This window comes from Mastomys coucha, unplaced genomic scaffold (genome assembly GCF_008632895.1).
Source record: "Mastomys coucha isolate ucsf_1 unplaced genomic scaffold, UCSF_Mcou_1 pScaffold22, whole genome shotgun sequence".
In the NCBI taxonomy this organism is placed as follows: Eukaryota; Metazoa; Chordata; class Mammalia; order Rodentia; family Muridae; genus Mastomys; species Mastomys coucha.
This window is the reverse complement of record NW_022196905.1, coordinates 257243694-257259980: the sequence shown is the minus strand read 5'-3', so window position 1 is coordinate 257259980 and position 16287 is coordinate 257243694. Positions and strand designations below refer to the sequence as shown.

General features: G+C 44.5%; 1 protein-coding gene across 2 annotated transcripts in view; it reads right to left on the bottom strand.

The window, feature by feature from the left end:
* The window catches only part of Cdh13 (cadherin 13), a 1053312-nt gene that overhangs the window by 500089 nt on the left and 536936 nt on the right, over positions 1–16287 (bottom strand). Inside the window, exon 1 of one of the 2 annotated variants that reach the window (XM_031341535.1) lies at positions 14003–14171. The exons of the other annotated variant lie outside the window; for it this stretch is intronic. Coding sequence (XP_031197395.1) covers positions 14003–14056 — 54 coding nt within the window. The 5' untranslated portion in view covers positions 14057–14171. Of the gene's footprint in view, positions 1–14002; positions 14172–16287 lie in introns of those variants that run through there. 2 annotated transcript variants of the gene reach the window in all.

The window sequence follows — 16287 nt, the reverse complement described above, 5'->3', positions numbered from 1 at the left end:
GGACCTTTCTGCTTTGCCTTGAGACCCAGTCCCTGTGCTTCTCTGTCCTACCTGGAAAGAGCAGGCTTCCTCCTAGTTCAGAGGAGAGAAATTCAACCATCTTTGCAGCATCCCTTGAGGTGGGGTTCAGAGCATCTGGTTCAAGCTTCAGGTTCAAGTTCTTGCTCAGCCCTTTATTATGCATTTTCAGAGAAACCATCACTAGATCTCTCTGATGGGATGAGGGCCTGGTACCCACAGGAGACTTGCTAGGGGGGCACTAGGGTGAGACAGTGCAAGAGGAGAGCTGCCATTGAGGACACCCTGTCACCTGTCATTCAGCACAGGCTCTGCACCTACCTGGATGCTGGCGATATTGTTCACAGTATTATCTGCAGATGCACACACCCTCACTCCTAGGGAAGCCAGACACCTACAGAGCGCCTGCTGTCTCTTTCTCCTCCTCTTGATCTTCTTCCTCATCACACCCCTCCCTATTTTTTCCCCACCCCACGTCAGGGGCTCACTCTGCATTCCCAGATGGCCTCTAGTTCTCATCCTCCTGTCTTAGCCTCCCCCAAGTGCTTGAATTCCATGTATATACCACCACGCCAGCGACTTTCTTCAATTTCATAGAAGTGGTTTCTGTGGTTTGGGGTTGAAGACAATTATACCATGGAAACTGCAAATAAAACCACATCCCCATCTCTGAGATAGGCTTGCCTGTGAGTCATGTGCAACAACTGTTTCCCTCAAATCCCTAGGCATGTGCCTGGGCATGCTTCCTTGATATACACAGCTCAGGCTACCTGAAGTAAGGGCACATTCACACACACACAACTCCCTGCATCTAGGATTGCAGGAGGCTTTGTGAACACACACACACACACACACACACACACACACACACACACACACACACTTGCAGCTGGACCCTTCCCCTTAGAGACAGCAGCATGGTTCTACGCTCACACAGGCGGCTGTGGCTATGGAGACCTTGATCCTGTTCCTTTGCACCACCCGGATTTATGTTTCTTCTTTGGACTCAGCTCTGGGGAAATTACTTTTCTCCCAGTGTGATGTCTCTTTTATGTGGGAGATGGGCGAGGACTGTGGGAAGCAGTGTACACTACCTATCATCCTGTGATAACATCTAGAAGTGAAGAAAATGCACCGGCATCATTCAGAGAATCCTTCCAAATGTGGCAACTCCTCAGCTCAGGGCTCATGCCCCTTGTCCCTTTATTCCTCACCCGGCCCCAGTCCTCTACAGAGACGATTCCACCATGGCTCCTAACACACAGCCTAGCATGGCTGGATGGACTGTCTGTGCTGAAGAACAACACTGTGCACATGAGGCAGCCACTTTGCATGTGTGAATGCTAACCCCTAAGCATCAGACTCTGAGGAGACTCTCTGGGAGGGAAGAGGGCAGAGAAGGTTCTAGAAACAGTGCTCAGCAGCAGGATGTAGGTCAGTGCCTGATGACACGTGAGCTTTCCTTTGGGTCCATCCTCATGTCCCCTCAATGTCCCCTTCCACCCCACCCCCATTGTCTTCACTCTCAACTTTCACCATCAGATAAAACTAAGACATGGACATGGCTTTCTTCTGTTCATTTCGCCTATTGGGAAACTGAGGCACAGAGGCTAAGGATTTGGTCCAAGCTCTTACAAATTTGCATCATCAGCAGCTGACATAGAGAAAAAACAAACTTCTTGAAGTTGATACACACAGCAGCAGCTGTGGTTACCTACACGTGATCAGCACAAGAAACAGCTAACATTACAGTAGGGATGGGTTGTTGGAGCCCCACCCTTGGCTAAGGATCTATTGGCTGTTTATGGCACCTGAGGGAGGGAATTGCCCTCCTTTGGGGATGTGACCACTAGTAGGTTCCTCATGGCCCAATATTTGTATGTGGGGGCAGTTTGTGTACATGTGTGTAATACCTACAAAGGCCAGAAGAGGGTGTCAGATCCCCTAGAGCTGAAATTACAGGCAGTTGTGAGCTACCCAATGTGGGTACTGGGGATACCCACATTGCTGCAAGAACAATAAGTGTTTCTCAGCTGCTGAGCCATCTCTTCAGGTCCCGACACAGAGGGTTCTTAATAATATAAAGAAAGAAATAAAAAGAGCACCTGGCATGACATTGGTAGGGAACTGGGATAGGGAATGCTAACTGGGTGTGGTAAGGAGGTGACATGTATGACCAACGTGCATTGTATAAATGCACAAAATGCAAAGAATAAAAAATGATATTTAAAAAATAAACTCACGTGATCTATTATGTTCTTACCATGCCACAGGGGGCCAGGCCCCGACAAGGGGTCACATCTTATGAGCCTTCTTTAGGCCGTGTGAGGCAGAATCTTGCTCCTATCTTCTGAGTCCAAACCCAAGGCTTAGGCAGGCTAAGAGACTCCCCAGCAGACACTTAGACATATGTGTCCATTGAACTTTTGTCCTAAAACACTACACTAAATAATCAGATCGATCATCTACAAGAATTTAACCAAATAAGCATATCTCTAGCCCAAAGTCTGCCCTCTAGGTGACCAAAACGAGCAAGCTGGGAAATGGTCAGGCCACTTGCTCTGGCCAACTTAGTAAATTACACAGTAACAAAGGGGGAATTCAATCAATTGTTTAGCAATTAGCCATTATGAAAAGATACAGAGAAAAGCCAATGGGCTGTTTGGTGGAGCAGGCAGCATTTTAAATGTCACCACAGTGAGAGAAATATTTGAAGATCTGTCTTCATAATGGTTAACTAATTGCAATCTTCAAATTTTATTGCCTTAGAAAAATAACTCAATTCCAGAGATAGAACATTAACACTTGGGGACATTTCTTTCTTTTCTTTGTTAGCATGGAAAAGAAGCACATAAATGGATGAATCTCAGTAATTTAAAGGGACTGCTTCCCTGTTAATGACCAGGTTCCCTGTGGGCAGTATTGACCGCCAGTGACCATGTTACTATCCAGCAACCTGTGGCAACTTATGACAGGTGTTCGCGTCATAGGGAATCACAATAGCAAAGAGACTTGGGATCTCTCTCTCTCCAAATGCTAAGTTCTGTTTAATGAATTCCAGTGCTGCAGAGGCACCTACACCTTGGCAGAATTGTGGAGAATGGTAACCGAACATTTATTTGCATAGTAAGCCCATCCCCTCTTGGACCAGTCTGCCTGTTGAGTGCAGACAGCAAGAGACAAGTCCAACTATTTTTCACTCATGGGGGAATGAACTTCGGGCCAAATGAAACCTAGTGGCTTTAGGAATGGGTGTTTGTCAAACCATTTCCCCAGGGCAAAGTCTGACGTAGCTGGTGATGAAGAGGTTCTTGCCTGGATAGTCATGTGCTAGGAGGATGCTGTTCGTGACCACATAGGGGGAAAAAAAAACATTGATGGTGGAATGGAATTCAGCCAATCTGCAAAGTAAAGAAGACTAGAAACAGCCTCAGCCTGGATCCAGCTGCCTTGAAGCCACCTGCAGCCTTGGATGTCCTGAGAGTGGGATACAATGTATGCCTGGCCCTGACTTCAGCGGTCTGAGTGGGTTTCTGTCAAGCAGTGTTTCATCAGAATCACTTCTCAGCTACTCAGATATTTTACCCTAGTTCCCTAATATTGGAGCAACCACAAGAAGGCCACTTGGGGTAGAATTTTGGAAGGAGTCTATCTCACAGTTAAAACTTGGATGTAAACCCCCAGGAACATAGAGAAGGGGTTGGGAAAAGCAATTCTGATAGTGTGATCCAAGGAGCAATTGTTGACCAGAGACTGGGGACCTGGGCCACAGCTGAGTGCTCGGGATATTTAGAGGTCACAGTTAGAAAAGAGAGGAGAAGAAAGGAAAAGGAAAGCAGGGAGGACTCTGACTTAAATTTGTAAGCCACAAGGCAAAGAAGTCCTTAAATGTGTTTTGTTGCAATAGAGCCTTGAGTTGCTTTCAGGGTGTGTTAGACACAGCTCATTTCAGTAATTTAAAGGGACTGCATCCCTTTAAACTGAACTAAGAACTCACCAAGCCCGCATGACTAACTTAGGATGGATACATGTTAATGACCTGTGCCCATGTCTAAAATCTGTCCAACGCCAGAAACAGAGCTTTTCATTGGCTTCAGTTTGATTTCACCTCCTTCTGGCCCAAGGTCTTGGTCAGTGAAGTAAATTAAAACCTAGGACCAAGAAGCAAGAGAATGAAGAGAAGGCAGAGTGGCAAGCAGCTGAAAGAGGCACAATAAACCGTAATAATTGATGATAAAACTTTACGAGAGGTCATTAATCCTAACCACTTCAATTTCCAAAAGGAAAGATTCATTGTCTTTTTAAATAGACAAAATTTGAGTTTATGGGAAATTTAATAATATTCATGCTTATGTAATAAGAGACTCCAAGAGACTTAAATTTCCAGTGGCTTTGGAGTAGAGGCAGGATGTTGTAGAAGGAGGCAGGTTGAGAAGAGCCAGGCTGAAGGCAGTGTTCTGAGCTTTAGGGTTCCTCTGGAGAGAGGCAAGTGATGGAAAGACTGGAATTGACTGCACAGAGGTCCAGAGCCTGCAGGTAGTCAGCAATGTCTGAGCTGAGCCTGTCCAAATCCCAACCCACCAGATCCAGGGAGGTCCTGTCTCCCTTCTGTTCCTTCTACGCATATTGGCTCTGAGCTGAGCTCTGTTACTTCCTGAGTGACTGTGGAGTCCCCCTGTTCTCTGTCCATCAGAGGGACCAACGTTGACATGAGCCAGATCATGCCTGTCATCCCTAACTGCACATTCAGGGCATTGTTTCTTAAAGTCATGGCCACCTACAAGGCTCTTCATGACCTGACATGCCTCTTCTGTCTTTTATCTCTCTTTTGCCTGGTCTGCTCCAGCCACACTGATCTCCTTGCAGTTTCCAGAACATTCTAGATATACACCTTCCTCAGCCTTTTGCAATTCTAGTCCCTCTCCTCTGATAGGCTCACTCCTTGGATAGATGTGCTCTGTGCCTCCCTTGCCAGTTCTTGGTAAGGACCTCTCCTCCTTCATCTTGCCCCAGTTCCACCACCACCCCCAACTGCAGTCCATCCAGAGTCTCCACCCAATGTCTTACCTTCATCCCAAACTCCAGGCTGTCATCAACATCATCCTCTGTTACATTAATTCTCATAGCAACTAGCATTACCTATATTTTATTAGTGGTTAACGTACGGCATCCCTTATAAGAAGGAAGCAGTGTGTTCTGCAATCTACCTTGTGCACTGAATCTGCAGCAGCCATTTTCTTCATGTGTGGGAAGAACGGTCACCTCACTTCCTATATCACTTCAGCTTGAGCCACACATTGAGAACAGATTTACCTGGGCTCTTCAAAGAACAACCTGTAGAGATTTCTTGGCCAGTGCACATCCACTAAGCTCACTGCTTCAGGCTGAACTGGGTCCTAGTACTTCAGCAGGGCACTCAAGTCTGCCTGGCTCTGCATAGATACCTTTGCCTCAAGTTATGGTTTCCTAACTGTCAGCAGGGCTAATGTAACCTGCTTCGGTTGGCATTTTGAGGATACTCAAGAAGAGACATCACAACTAGAGCCATAAATACTCATAATTATTACATTCAATAAAGCAGAAAAATAGAAAACATACAAGATTCTAGCTTCTAGTGGGGAAATGGGACCATTGGTAAATAAATGGTTTGGTAAATAGGCTCTAGGACCTGAATTGGATCTCCCAGAACCCATATGAGAAAGCTGGGAATTGTGAAGGAGGCTTGCAGTCTCAGAACTGCGTTGGCAGAGACAGGGGTAAACTGGTCCTCACTCAGCAGACAGATTAGGCTAGCCCAGTCAGCGGTTCCTGAGCTAGCTCCAGCCAAGCTACCATGCTCCCAGGTTTCAGGAACATCCCATATAACTTCAGCATCCAAGAAACTTAAGCTTCTGGCTACTCGGATCCCAGGGGTCTCAAACCTCATTCTATAGCACAGTGTTTCGAATGTTCCAGAATCGGTTACAAACTAAACAAAAAAATACGTGGAAATAAGCCCCAAACAAGAACAAATCCAGGAAAGGCTCAGGCAGCAGACGGGATTTGAACTGTGGTCTTGCCAACCACACAACCTAGTTGCCTTTAACAGTAAAACAATACAACCCTCAAAGTGCTAATATCACGACCAAATGCTGTTTTATGAGAGGAGCTATCCATGCAAAGGTAGTATCTCTCTTATTCTGTTAGATAGTAGGGCAACAATGGGAGAAGAGAATTAGTTTCCAGATGGAAACTAATTCCCACGGAGAGGGCCCAGTGGTGATTGGTGCAGGAGTTGGTGACATTTAGGAAGTTGTGCCAATCTGTCAACCACGGTGCACTGAGGGATCGGAAGGCTGGTTTGTCATCACTTTCATGACTAAACCACATAACTGGGACAGATTCTCTAATGGAGCACTCTGTTCTTGTCATGATCACCTGCAGACTCGACCATTTGACTAGTCATTTGCAGAAAGAAGGGAAGGAATGGATTATGTTTGGGAAAATTCCTTAGGGGAAGTGAGAATTTTCACTGTCCAGAAAACAAAGAAAGAAAATCCCAAAACAAAACAAAAAGCCACCACCACTAGCACCACACCACTAACAACAGCAGCAGCAACAACAACAACAATAACAACAACAACAACAACATAACTCACACCCGCTGAGACTCAGAGGAACCAGAATGTTTAGCATCATATTTAATAAATGAATCCTGAGCTTTTACAGCTAGATTTGCCTCTGAGTGTTTGAGAAAAGCCGTCAGGGGCACAGCATGGCTGGTGATTTCCCCAGCAACACGGTAACTAGCTGAGAAGTTATGACATGTGGGCAGCGGGCGATACTTTTTGTTTGCTTTGTTTGGAAACGCTTTTTATTTTTTTAACTCGTTTTTCTTGAAAATCTTGATAACAGCTTAGTGACTTGCGTTGAAGGGTGTGTGAGATGCAAGTGTGTATGTGTGTGCTCCTCCGCCCCAAAGAAATTGTTATATATACATATATACATATATGTATGTATGGTTTTACATATGTGTACGTATGTATGTGTATACACTCCCTACACATACAAATGTGTATTCAAAGAGCTAATCAATAATACATCTGTCCCCAACAAGCTGCAACACACTTATCTAGTTAGCATAAGCTGTTAAATTGACATAATCTAGAATCACTAAAAAAAAAAAAGAGAGAGTATTTGGCTTGTCAAGTGGATCTATGGATTTCTCTGTGAGAGACTGTCTTGACTGTTAAGTGGTACAGGAATGCACAGCCCACTGTAGGCAGCACCATTCCCTGGGCAGACTATAAAGGAGTTAGTTACCCGTGAACAGCAGTGACAGCGAGAGGAAGCCAGAAGGCAGTGTTTCTCCGCGGTCTCTGCTTCAAGCTCCTGCTTGAGTTCCTGCCCTGGCTTCCCTGAGCTATAGACTGTGACCAGGAAGTGTAAGCCAAATACAGCTTTACCCCCTAATTGTTTCAGGTCAGAGTATTTTGTCACAGCCGTAAGGAAACTAGGACGTTCCTCACCCCCACATGCACCATACACTATGCACACACACACACACACACACACACACACACACACACATTTGCATATACATGCACACACTTGCGTATGTACACTCATACACGTACACACAGACATACATACACATTCACACAGACACATATACACATGAATACACTTGCACACATAGACACACATAGACACACACATACACTCATACGTTTGCACTCTCACACACACAGGCACTCCCTCATGCATACACATTCACACAGGCACAACCCTGTTTATGTGGGCAGCACACACACACATGCACACACATACACACACAGCACTTAGATATCTCCTCCCCTACTAGTACTTACATAGCAACAAGTATGCCACTCTCACTGACATCACTGCCCACCAACTTTGGTCCTCACCACCACAGCAAGCCATGATATCTGAGTGCTGTCTTCCCTGTAGGGAGCCCAGGAGTCAACCTTTCTTTTAACACGGTTTTCCTCTTGACTGAAGGATGACGCAAGGCACCTTTCCATGGCAAGAACAGAAGTCAGCAGGCTTTATTTCTTAGAGTTAAAGTAAAAGTCTTATTACTGGAGTCAACAGATGAGAAATAGAAGTGCTGCGGTGAGCGCTTGGCTCGTGTGAGCCTCTAGACACGGGGAATTTACTGTGAAAAATATTCCAGCCAGGTTTGGAAACAACTCTGCAATTTATTTTTCTGACCTGTTCACTTTTCTCACTAGAGGCTACAGGGAGTCTGATGGAAGATCCAGGCAAGTGGCCCTCCGGGTCTAGGGGGTCCTATCTCAGTCATTAATGCTTTGACATGGATGCTGATACCCATGCTGAGGGGTGGGACACCTTAGAACGCCTTGCCTCTGATAGGCAGGGCTTCTGAAGTGGTTGACAGCCGCCCCCTCCCCCCGCAGGGTTGAGCTCTGCCTCCATCCTTTTCCTTCCTCTCAAAATCAATTCGCCTTTATTTGCTTTATCTATTGGGTCTTGGGTACGATTTTACACGAATACGTATTCTGAGCCTCAGAAAACTCCAGGCAACCACGGGCTCACATTTTTCTCTGTCCTGATGTGCTAAGCCTGGAAGATCAGACTGATCCTGGCAGAGCCAAGCCTTCCATCCATGGCGCTTGTCTGGATAGCAGAGGCAGCTGTTGCCCTCTGAAGGAAGAGTCTCTGGGGACAAGAATGAATAGAAACCAACCTAGACACACACAGGCTTTTGAGGGAAACAAGGACTTTCTCTGTATGAAGATCCTAAGAAATACCACTCTAAGTGTATGAAGGAAAGTTGGGCTTAATTCCACCAGTTGCAGCCAGAGTAATGTTCCTGGGTTTTCTAAAGGACTTGGTGTGTAGCCAATTCCCATGTGTCGCATATAACTCACAGATTTAATTATAGATCTTCCTCACTCACTAGTTCCTAGGAAACAAATCCATGGTTCATGTCTTGTGCACGGAAGGTCATAGCAAGAAGATAAATATTTTCCGGGTAGGAAACTTTATCTAGAGGACACAGGTCTGCAACCCAGAAGCCAAGAGCCCTTCAGACAATAGCTGAAAGCTGCTAACTTCGACTAATATCAACGACACTTAAAACTTTCTGTGTTTATCGCAAAGAAAGCACTTACCACCTAAATGCTGGAAAATTTTCACCATATCTTTTCTCCCATATTCTAAAGCTGAAATACAAATAAGATGAAAAAGTTTTCTTAAAAAGCTCTTTCCTGCTCGGTTAAGATAAAGGCTGTGTTTATTATCACACAGGAGGGAGATTATCAGGGAAATGCAGCCTAATTTTAACCATTTGAATATTGTTGGTCAGAGATTGCTTTTCATCTCAAATCAGGTAGAAGCTGCCACAATTGACCAGCTATGCCGAGAAACTAGAACCAGGGGGCAAACTGAAGCAGAAATGCAAATGATTTTATGTTATATGAAGGCAGATCTCAAAGTAAAGAGACAATTTCCCCCCAGGACTAGAGAAATCCATCTCATTTTACTTGATAATTTTGTGTATTTAACACTCTCTGAAATCGGTTTTGGCTCGTTCCCATTAGTGCCACTGAGTTCCAGAGTCCTAACTAGGGATTAAATGGGAAAACAGAAGCAAAGAGCTCTGTAAACCCAAAAGGGCTCACCCAGATGCTAGCTACCGCAATTACAATTCTGAGTGTGAATTCTTAGACACAACTCTTCGATCACCTGTGATGGACCAATGGCAGCTTTCCAGGGTCCCAGGACTTGAAAATATAACATGTGGTTCTTGGCATCACCTCACTGAACATGTGGTGATCACAGAGCAAATGTTCAAGCCAACTGAAGAACCTCACAGAACCATCTCAGGGGGATTTTACAGATGAGCACTAAGCCCATGCAGACGGAAGGCAAGACAGAGCAGGCAGTGGTTGAAATGTGGCATTCAAATACCACCTTTCTTTCAAACTGTGATGGTCTATAGTTTGTGAATGGGAGACCAGAGCCTTCAGCATCAAGCAGGCATGGCCATACTTCTGCAGGATATGGGCAGGGAGGGAAGTGGGCCATCACTCCCTTTCTGAAAAATCACATGTAATTGTTCTAATACTATTAGCAAGGTCAAAGGTACGACTTCCTGAGTGGTTAGCAAATGCCAGGTAACACACCCTTGGATGGATTCTCATGCAACCCAACAACAACCTCGTGATGTGGGTAGAGCATGCTCAGACATAGCTCACCCAGGTTACAGGTGATCAGGAGATTGGGCACTGTCTTGGGGGCTCTGTGCTTCTAAGCACTTCACAGGCAAAGGCTTGTCCTCACCTTTCTGAAATCAGTATCTCCATGGGAAGTCCTTAAGAAGAATAGCCCTTCTAGCTCCAAAGCACACATTACATGCATACACACACATACCATGCAAACACACATACACGTATATCATATGAGCATTTGAACATAAAAATATGCATATATACACACAAACACATTACACCATCTGAACATTCACATATACATTTATACACATACACAAACATGTATCATATGCAAATAAAACCTATGTGCACATGTACCATATTGACATTTACACATACATATGTATGCACACACACGAGCACACATGCCAGATGCACAAATATACCTGCACATACACCATATGGACATGCACATATGCATGCACACACAAACACACATTCCACATGCACATACATGTTCACATGTGCATACACATTTTGACTAGCATTTCAGCTATTCAGAGACTTCTCAACATACCAGGGGTAGCACCCCACAACATTACTAGCTTCTATTCAGCCACACCTTTGTCCCCTCTTCAACAGAGAAATGGAGTCCTTCGGCATTACATGACTGCTGAGCCTCAGAGTTCACCCAACACAAAGCCACACACAGACATGATGGCTTCTAGATCTCCGTCCAAGCACTGGATGGTAGGATGAGGATTCAGTTAAGAGAACCATGCATTTAAGCATGCCATTGGACTGAGAAATGGATATGAACATCATCCCAGTGCTGGTGGGGAAGAAAATGTACTTGGTTAATTTCTTCACACCAATAATATACTTAAATAAGGTATTTGTTAAGTGGCCAGCATTATACTTCATGTATTTAAACCTACTGCAGCAGCTGCTCATAGGAGACAGGGTCTGCTGCCAATGGCACTGTTTAGAAGAAAAAAAAACTCTTGTTCTGTTGCAAAATTATGAACTAAAGTAAACAAAAGACCATGACACTAGGGATTCAGTAGTCTTTGTTTATTTTAATGAGCCACTCCCTAGAGCAATACCTTTTCTAAAATTAAAGTTGGTACACATCATCTGACAGGTATGCATCTGAGTGACAGGGCAGGGCTTGTGACCTGGACATTGTGTGGTAAGGAGGGAGGCAGGACCCTGTGTGTTTTCATTCAGGATGAGTGATGCCCATATCCAAGCCTGTGCCTCTCTTCAGACCAGGTGAGAGGGGTGGGACATTGCATATGACATGGAGTCAGGGTTGGCATCAGCCATGCAGTTACTATCAGCTTGAGTCCTGGGCTGAGTCCAATGTTCTCCCCTCAGCCAGCAAGCACCAGACCTGAGAACTCCTCAATCAAACACAGGGAAATATCATCCCTTAGAGAAGCTCCTGGGGGTGGGGGAGTTGTTTGCTTTTTTGTTAACCTCATCTTCATGAAGGGACAGACCCAGGAGGGCCTATGCCATGGGTCCTCAGCTTTCATTCTGCATCTACTCCTTCCAAAGAATACAGTATGAGAAATGAGCTTATCTCAAGACAATTACAGTTCCCATCAAGAACATTGATTGATTTAGAGTTGTGCTATGAGAAAATGCTTTTCTATTTAAAACAAAATCTCATCTCTAAATTACAATGCACCTAATGAAATTTTAAGAATTTGATAATCACCAGGCTCCCACCAGTGTGTTCTCTCAGGAATGAAAACAAAGCTACATTGAAGGGAGGGAAACAACACTCTGATAGCTACAAACTGCAAACCACAGGAAAGCTATGGATTCAGTCTGCCCATAGCAACATTCAGGAGGGAGTTCCACTCCTATCAACCCCCATGTATGAGTAATAGTAGCTTAAAAACCTCGACTTCTTCTTTACTTATTGATGTCAAATTTTCAACTATATGTACTATCTCTCTGTCTTTCTGTCTTTCTGTCTCTCTGTCTCCGTCTCCATCTCTCTCTCTCTCTCTCTCTCTCTCTCTCTCTCTCTCTCTCTCTGTGTGTGTGTGTGTGTGTACATGATGTGCACATGAATAGGTACCAGACAAGGGCAGAGGCATCAATCCCTCTGGAGCTGGAGTTGCAAGCAGTTGTGAGCACCCATCATAGGTGCTGAGACTTGAACTTTGGTCCTCTGAAAGAACAGTGCATGTTCTTAACTGCAGAGCCATCTCTGTATCCCTTCACTTGCTTTAATAGGATGTGTGTCGAACCACTTTTCAGGCAGATGCTTAGGGATGCTTGCTTTAATTAGAACAATAAATAAGTGTGTTTCAGCTAGTATTATGTCAACTTGACACAAACTAGAGTTATCTGAAAGGAGGAAACCTCAATTGAGATAATTTGTCCATGAGATCCAGTGGTAGGGCGTTTTCTCAATTAGTGATCAACTTGGGAGAGCCCAGCTCATTGTGGTAGGGGCCATCCCTAGGCTGGTGGTTCTGGGTTCTATATGAAAGCAGGCTGAGCAAGTCATGAGGGGTAAGCCCCCTCCATAGGCTCTGCATCAACTCCTGCCTTCAGGTTCCTGTCCTGACTTCCTTAATTGATGTATGGCAATATGGAAGTGTAAGCCAAATAAATGAACCTTTCCTCCCCAGCTTGCTGTTTGATCATAGTGTTCCATTGCAGCAAGCTGCAATACAAACCCAACTAAGACAGCATGGTTTGTATGTTGCCCTAAATCTAGAGGAAAGCTAGGAAACACAGAAGGATGTGTAGTCCAGAAATCTACTGGGCAAAGTCTAATCCCTGGCTATGTGATCCCAAGAAGCCCTCTTCTATTGTTAGTGAAATGGCAGTGATGATAGCATTAGTTTGGCTTGGCTGGAAGTACCGATAGACTCATGGCAGGCTGAGATCCAGACAACGTCAGGAACAAGGCATGGGAACCTGAGTCTACAGGGAATATGATGCTTTCTCAGGGGGGCCTACATGCCCCATGGGCCAGCCTATATTCTGTGGAATGAAAGAGTTTAAAAGTCCTACCAAATTACTGGCAGGGGTCACACATGACAGTCAATCCTGTCACCAGAGTGATGCAGTGGCCACATATGAAGGTTCAGCTTCTGAGAATACACACTTCTACAGAAAGGTCCCTCACGCATTTGCTTTCTCAATGAGTTGTTCTGGAGGCTCTGGGTGTGCCTCTCTATGGCTTCTCGAGGCTACATTAGTAAGTTAGCGGAAAGTGAACTGAACACACGAAGGAGCCAGGCTAGGCTATTTGTGTATCGTAATGAGCACTAATCAAAGGTCTTACGCAGGGAACAAAAACAAAGCCTGCCTGCCTGCCTACAGCTGCGTGGGTTCTGCAGATGTGAGCTACAGTCGTTAGGGTCATTAGCAGGCATGCTGACATTCAGCTAGGAAGCGGTATTCTCGGACACAGAGTGGGTGAGAGATTACATGATCCGTTTAAATAAAATCGGCCCCAGAACAGATAAAAGCCACAGGGTGACCGTTTTTTTAAAAATAGAAGATTGGATTTCAAATCAGCATTATAATGGCCCAATGATCCAAACATTAAGTTGATAATTAGACCAGAGCAATATCTGTGCAAACCGGGGAACATTCTGTAAATTCTATGCCTATGTATGACATGCTTAGAAATTATTATCCCAAGTATACTGTTCGGTTATCAGTGGTGGATGGAACTTTGAGTAGGAGTGATGCCATTGATTCTCAGTCACAGTGGGGTGACTTTGCCATCATGGAGATATTTGGTGATGTTTGGAGATAGTTTTACTTACTGTAAATGGAGTGGAAGGATCTAGAAAGCAGTGGCCAAGGTTGTTGCTCAGCATGTTATATTGTACGGAAGAGTCCCTCCTTGCAGTGGTAGAACCATTTGGCCCAAGCTATCAGTGTGTTGGCATTGGAAAAATTTTAGCCTAGATCCTCCCATTTCTCTTTCCAGAAGGGAGAATTCAACTGTCTTTACAGGGCAAGGCAGTTAACTGTCTGTATAGACAGAGCTACATTCTAGAATCCTGACACCATTTTTAACAGATATGGATGCTTATTTAACTATATGCATGCTTAACTTACGCCTCTGAGTGGGTATGTGTATGTGATTTCAGGTACAAAGCTAGAAGGTGATAGATCCCCTGGAGTTGGTGTTACAGGTGATTGTGAGCTGCTGAACATGGGCTGGGAACTGAACCCAGGTCCTCCACAAGAGCAGCAAGTGTTCTTAACCACCTTGCCATCACACCATCTCTGCCATTCTTATTTCAATGTTAAAGTTTTTGCACATATATTCATCCCATGGGTTCTGTTCCTCTGGTGAGCACTGAGTGATCCAGGCGAGGTTCCAAATGCTGTCCTTGCACTTGGGATCCCCAACTGGTAAAAACTCATTTGGTTGATGGGATCTTCAACTGATGAACACACAGTTGGCTGAGTAGCTCGAACTGGGAATAGGTAGTGATTCCTCATGGCAGAGTTAATCTTGGGAAAAGTGCCTTCCTCCAGCAAATTCATCCTATGTAGTGGCATAGACAAGGGTTGAGGGCAAGCTGTTACTGCTGAGCAGGGAATTGGTCCCCATCTTTAAGGATCTAGTAGCAGGTAGGAAAGTATGGCATGGGCTTATGGGTAATGCTTTTAATTGACATATTTCAGATAAAATTGTGCTGCTGCTGATGTAAGTGTGTATTTCAGGGGATCTATACTTTCAAAACTTCTCTGCTCCTATTGGTAGACATTTTATTTAACCAGTCCAAACAGGTACTTTGTTGGTCACATCAGCCACCTCTCATGTGCTCAGCAAGCAGATAGATATGGCTGGCTAGTACTTGCCTTACTGGATGGGCAGATGGAGAAATAACCAATCGTCACAGACCATTCTACCAGATGGCTGGACTCTATGTTGGCAGCCATGGTCTGACTTGTCATTGACTACTTCATTGGCATAGTCTAGAACTTTAGACCATCTCTGACTTAAGATGGCAGAGGAGGTGGGGCTCTAAAAGCTTAGAGTCTCAGACCACAAAGGTCAAGAGAGCTACCATCCAAGAATCAGACTCAGAAGGATCCTTAAGGGATAAATTTAGTATGCCTCTTTCACAAAGAAACTAAAGTCTTAGTTCTCAAACCTTAATGTCTATTTACCTTCAACCCTCTTTGAAGCTGGGGGTTTCTGTTCTATATTTTGGAAACAATTAGAGCACCAAATTGAGGGTGCTCAGGGAAGTGATATTAAAGTGTGTGTGTGTGTGTGTGTGACTAGAAAGCTTTCAAAGGGCTAGGAACAAAATATCCATGAAACAGACTAATGCACAACCTTTAGGTGACATGATGTGCGTGTGTGCATATGTGTGCATGTGTATGTGTATGTGCATGTGTGTGTGTATGTGTCTGTGTGTATGTCTATGTGTGTGCATGTGTGTCTCTGTGTGTATGTCTATGTGTGTGTGCATGTGTGTCTCTGTGTGTGTCTATGCACGTGTATGTGTGTATGCACACGTGTCTGTGAATCTGTGTGTTTGTATGTGTGTCTGTGTGTGTATATGTGTGCATGTGCACATGTATGCATCCTAAGGACCATGTTTGAAGCCATAAAGCCTTTGATGTCCACTTGTTTGACCACAAGGTGAGACTGATGCAAGTTTTTCTTTTCTTTTTATATTTTCTGTGTTTCCTTGTGCTTTATCAGTATGTAAATTTGCTTGTTTGAAATGATCTTCAAAACAAAGGGCTGGCTGGTAAGGCAGGGGTTTCCCCAGCCACTTAGTAGCTACCCAGCTCACACCAGGAGGCTGGGGTCAGCCCTTAGTACCTTCCACTCTACACAGCTGCTTCTGGATCCAAGATCTTTGAGTTCCTCTCTTCTTTTTGCCCAGTGTCCACACTGCCTCATTAGAAAGAGAAGCAGAGCCAAACTAATTGAGACTGTGTGTTACACTGGAGGCTTAGATCATAAATTTTCATCTTTAACCAAGCCAGTACATTGATTAACTATCTGGACAACACTATCTAAAACTCCAAATAATCTACATGTCTTAGAAGTATTTTCTTATTTTTGGTTCCAAAC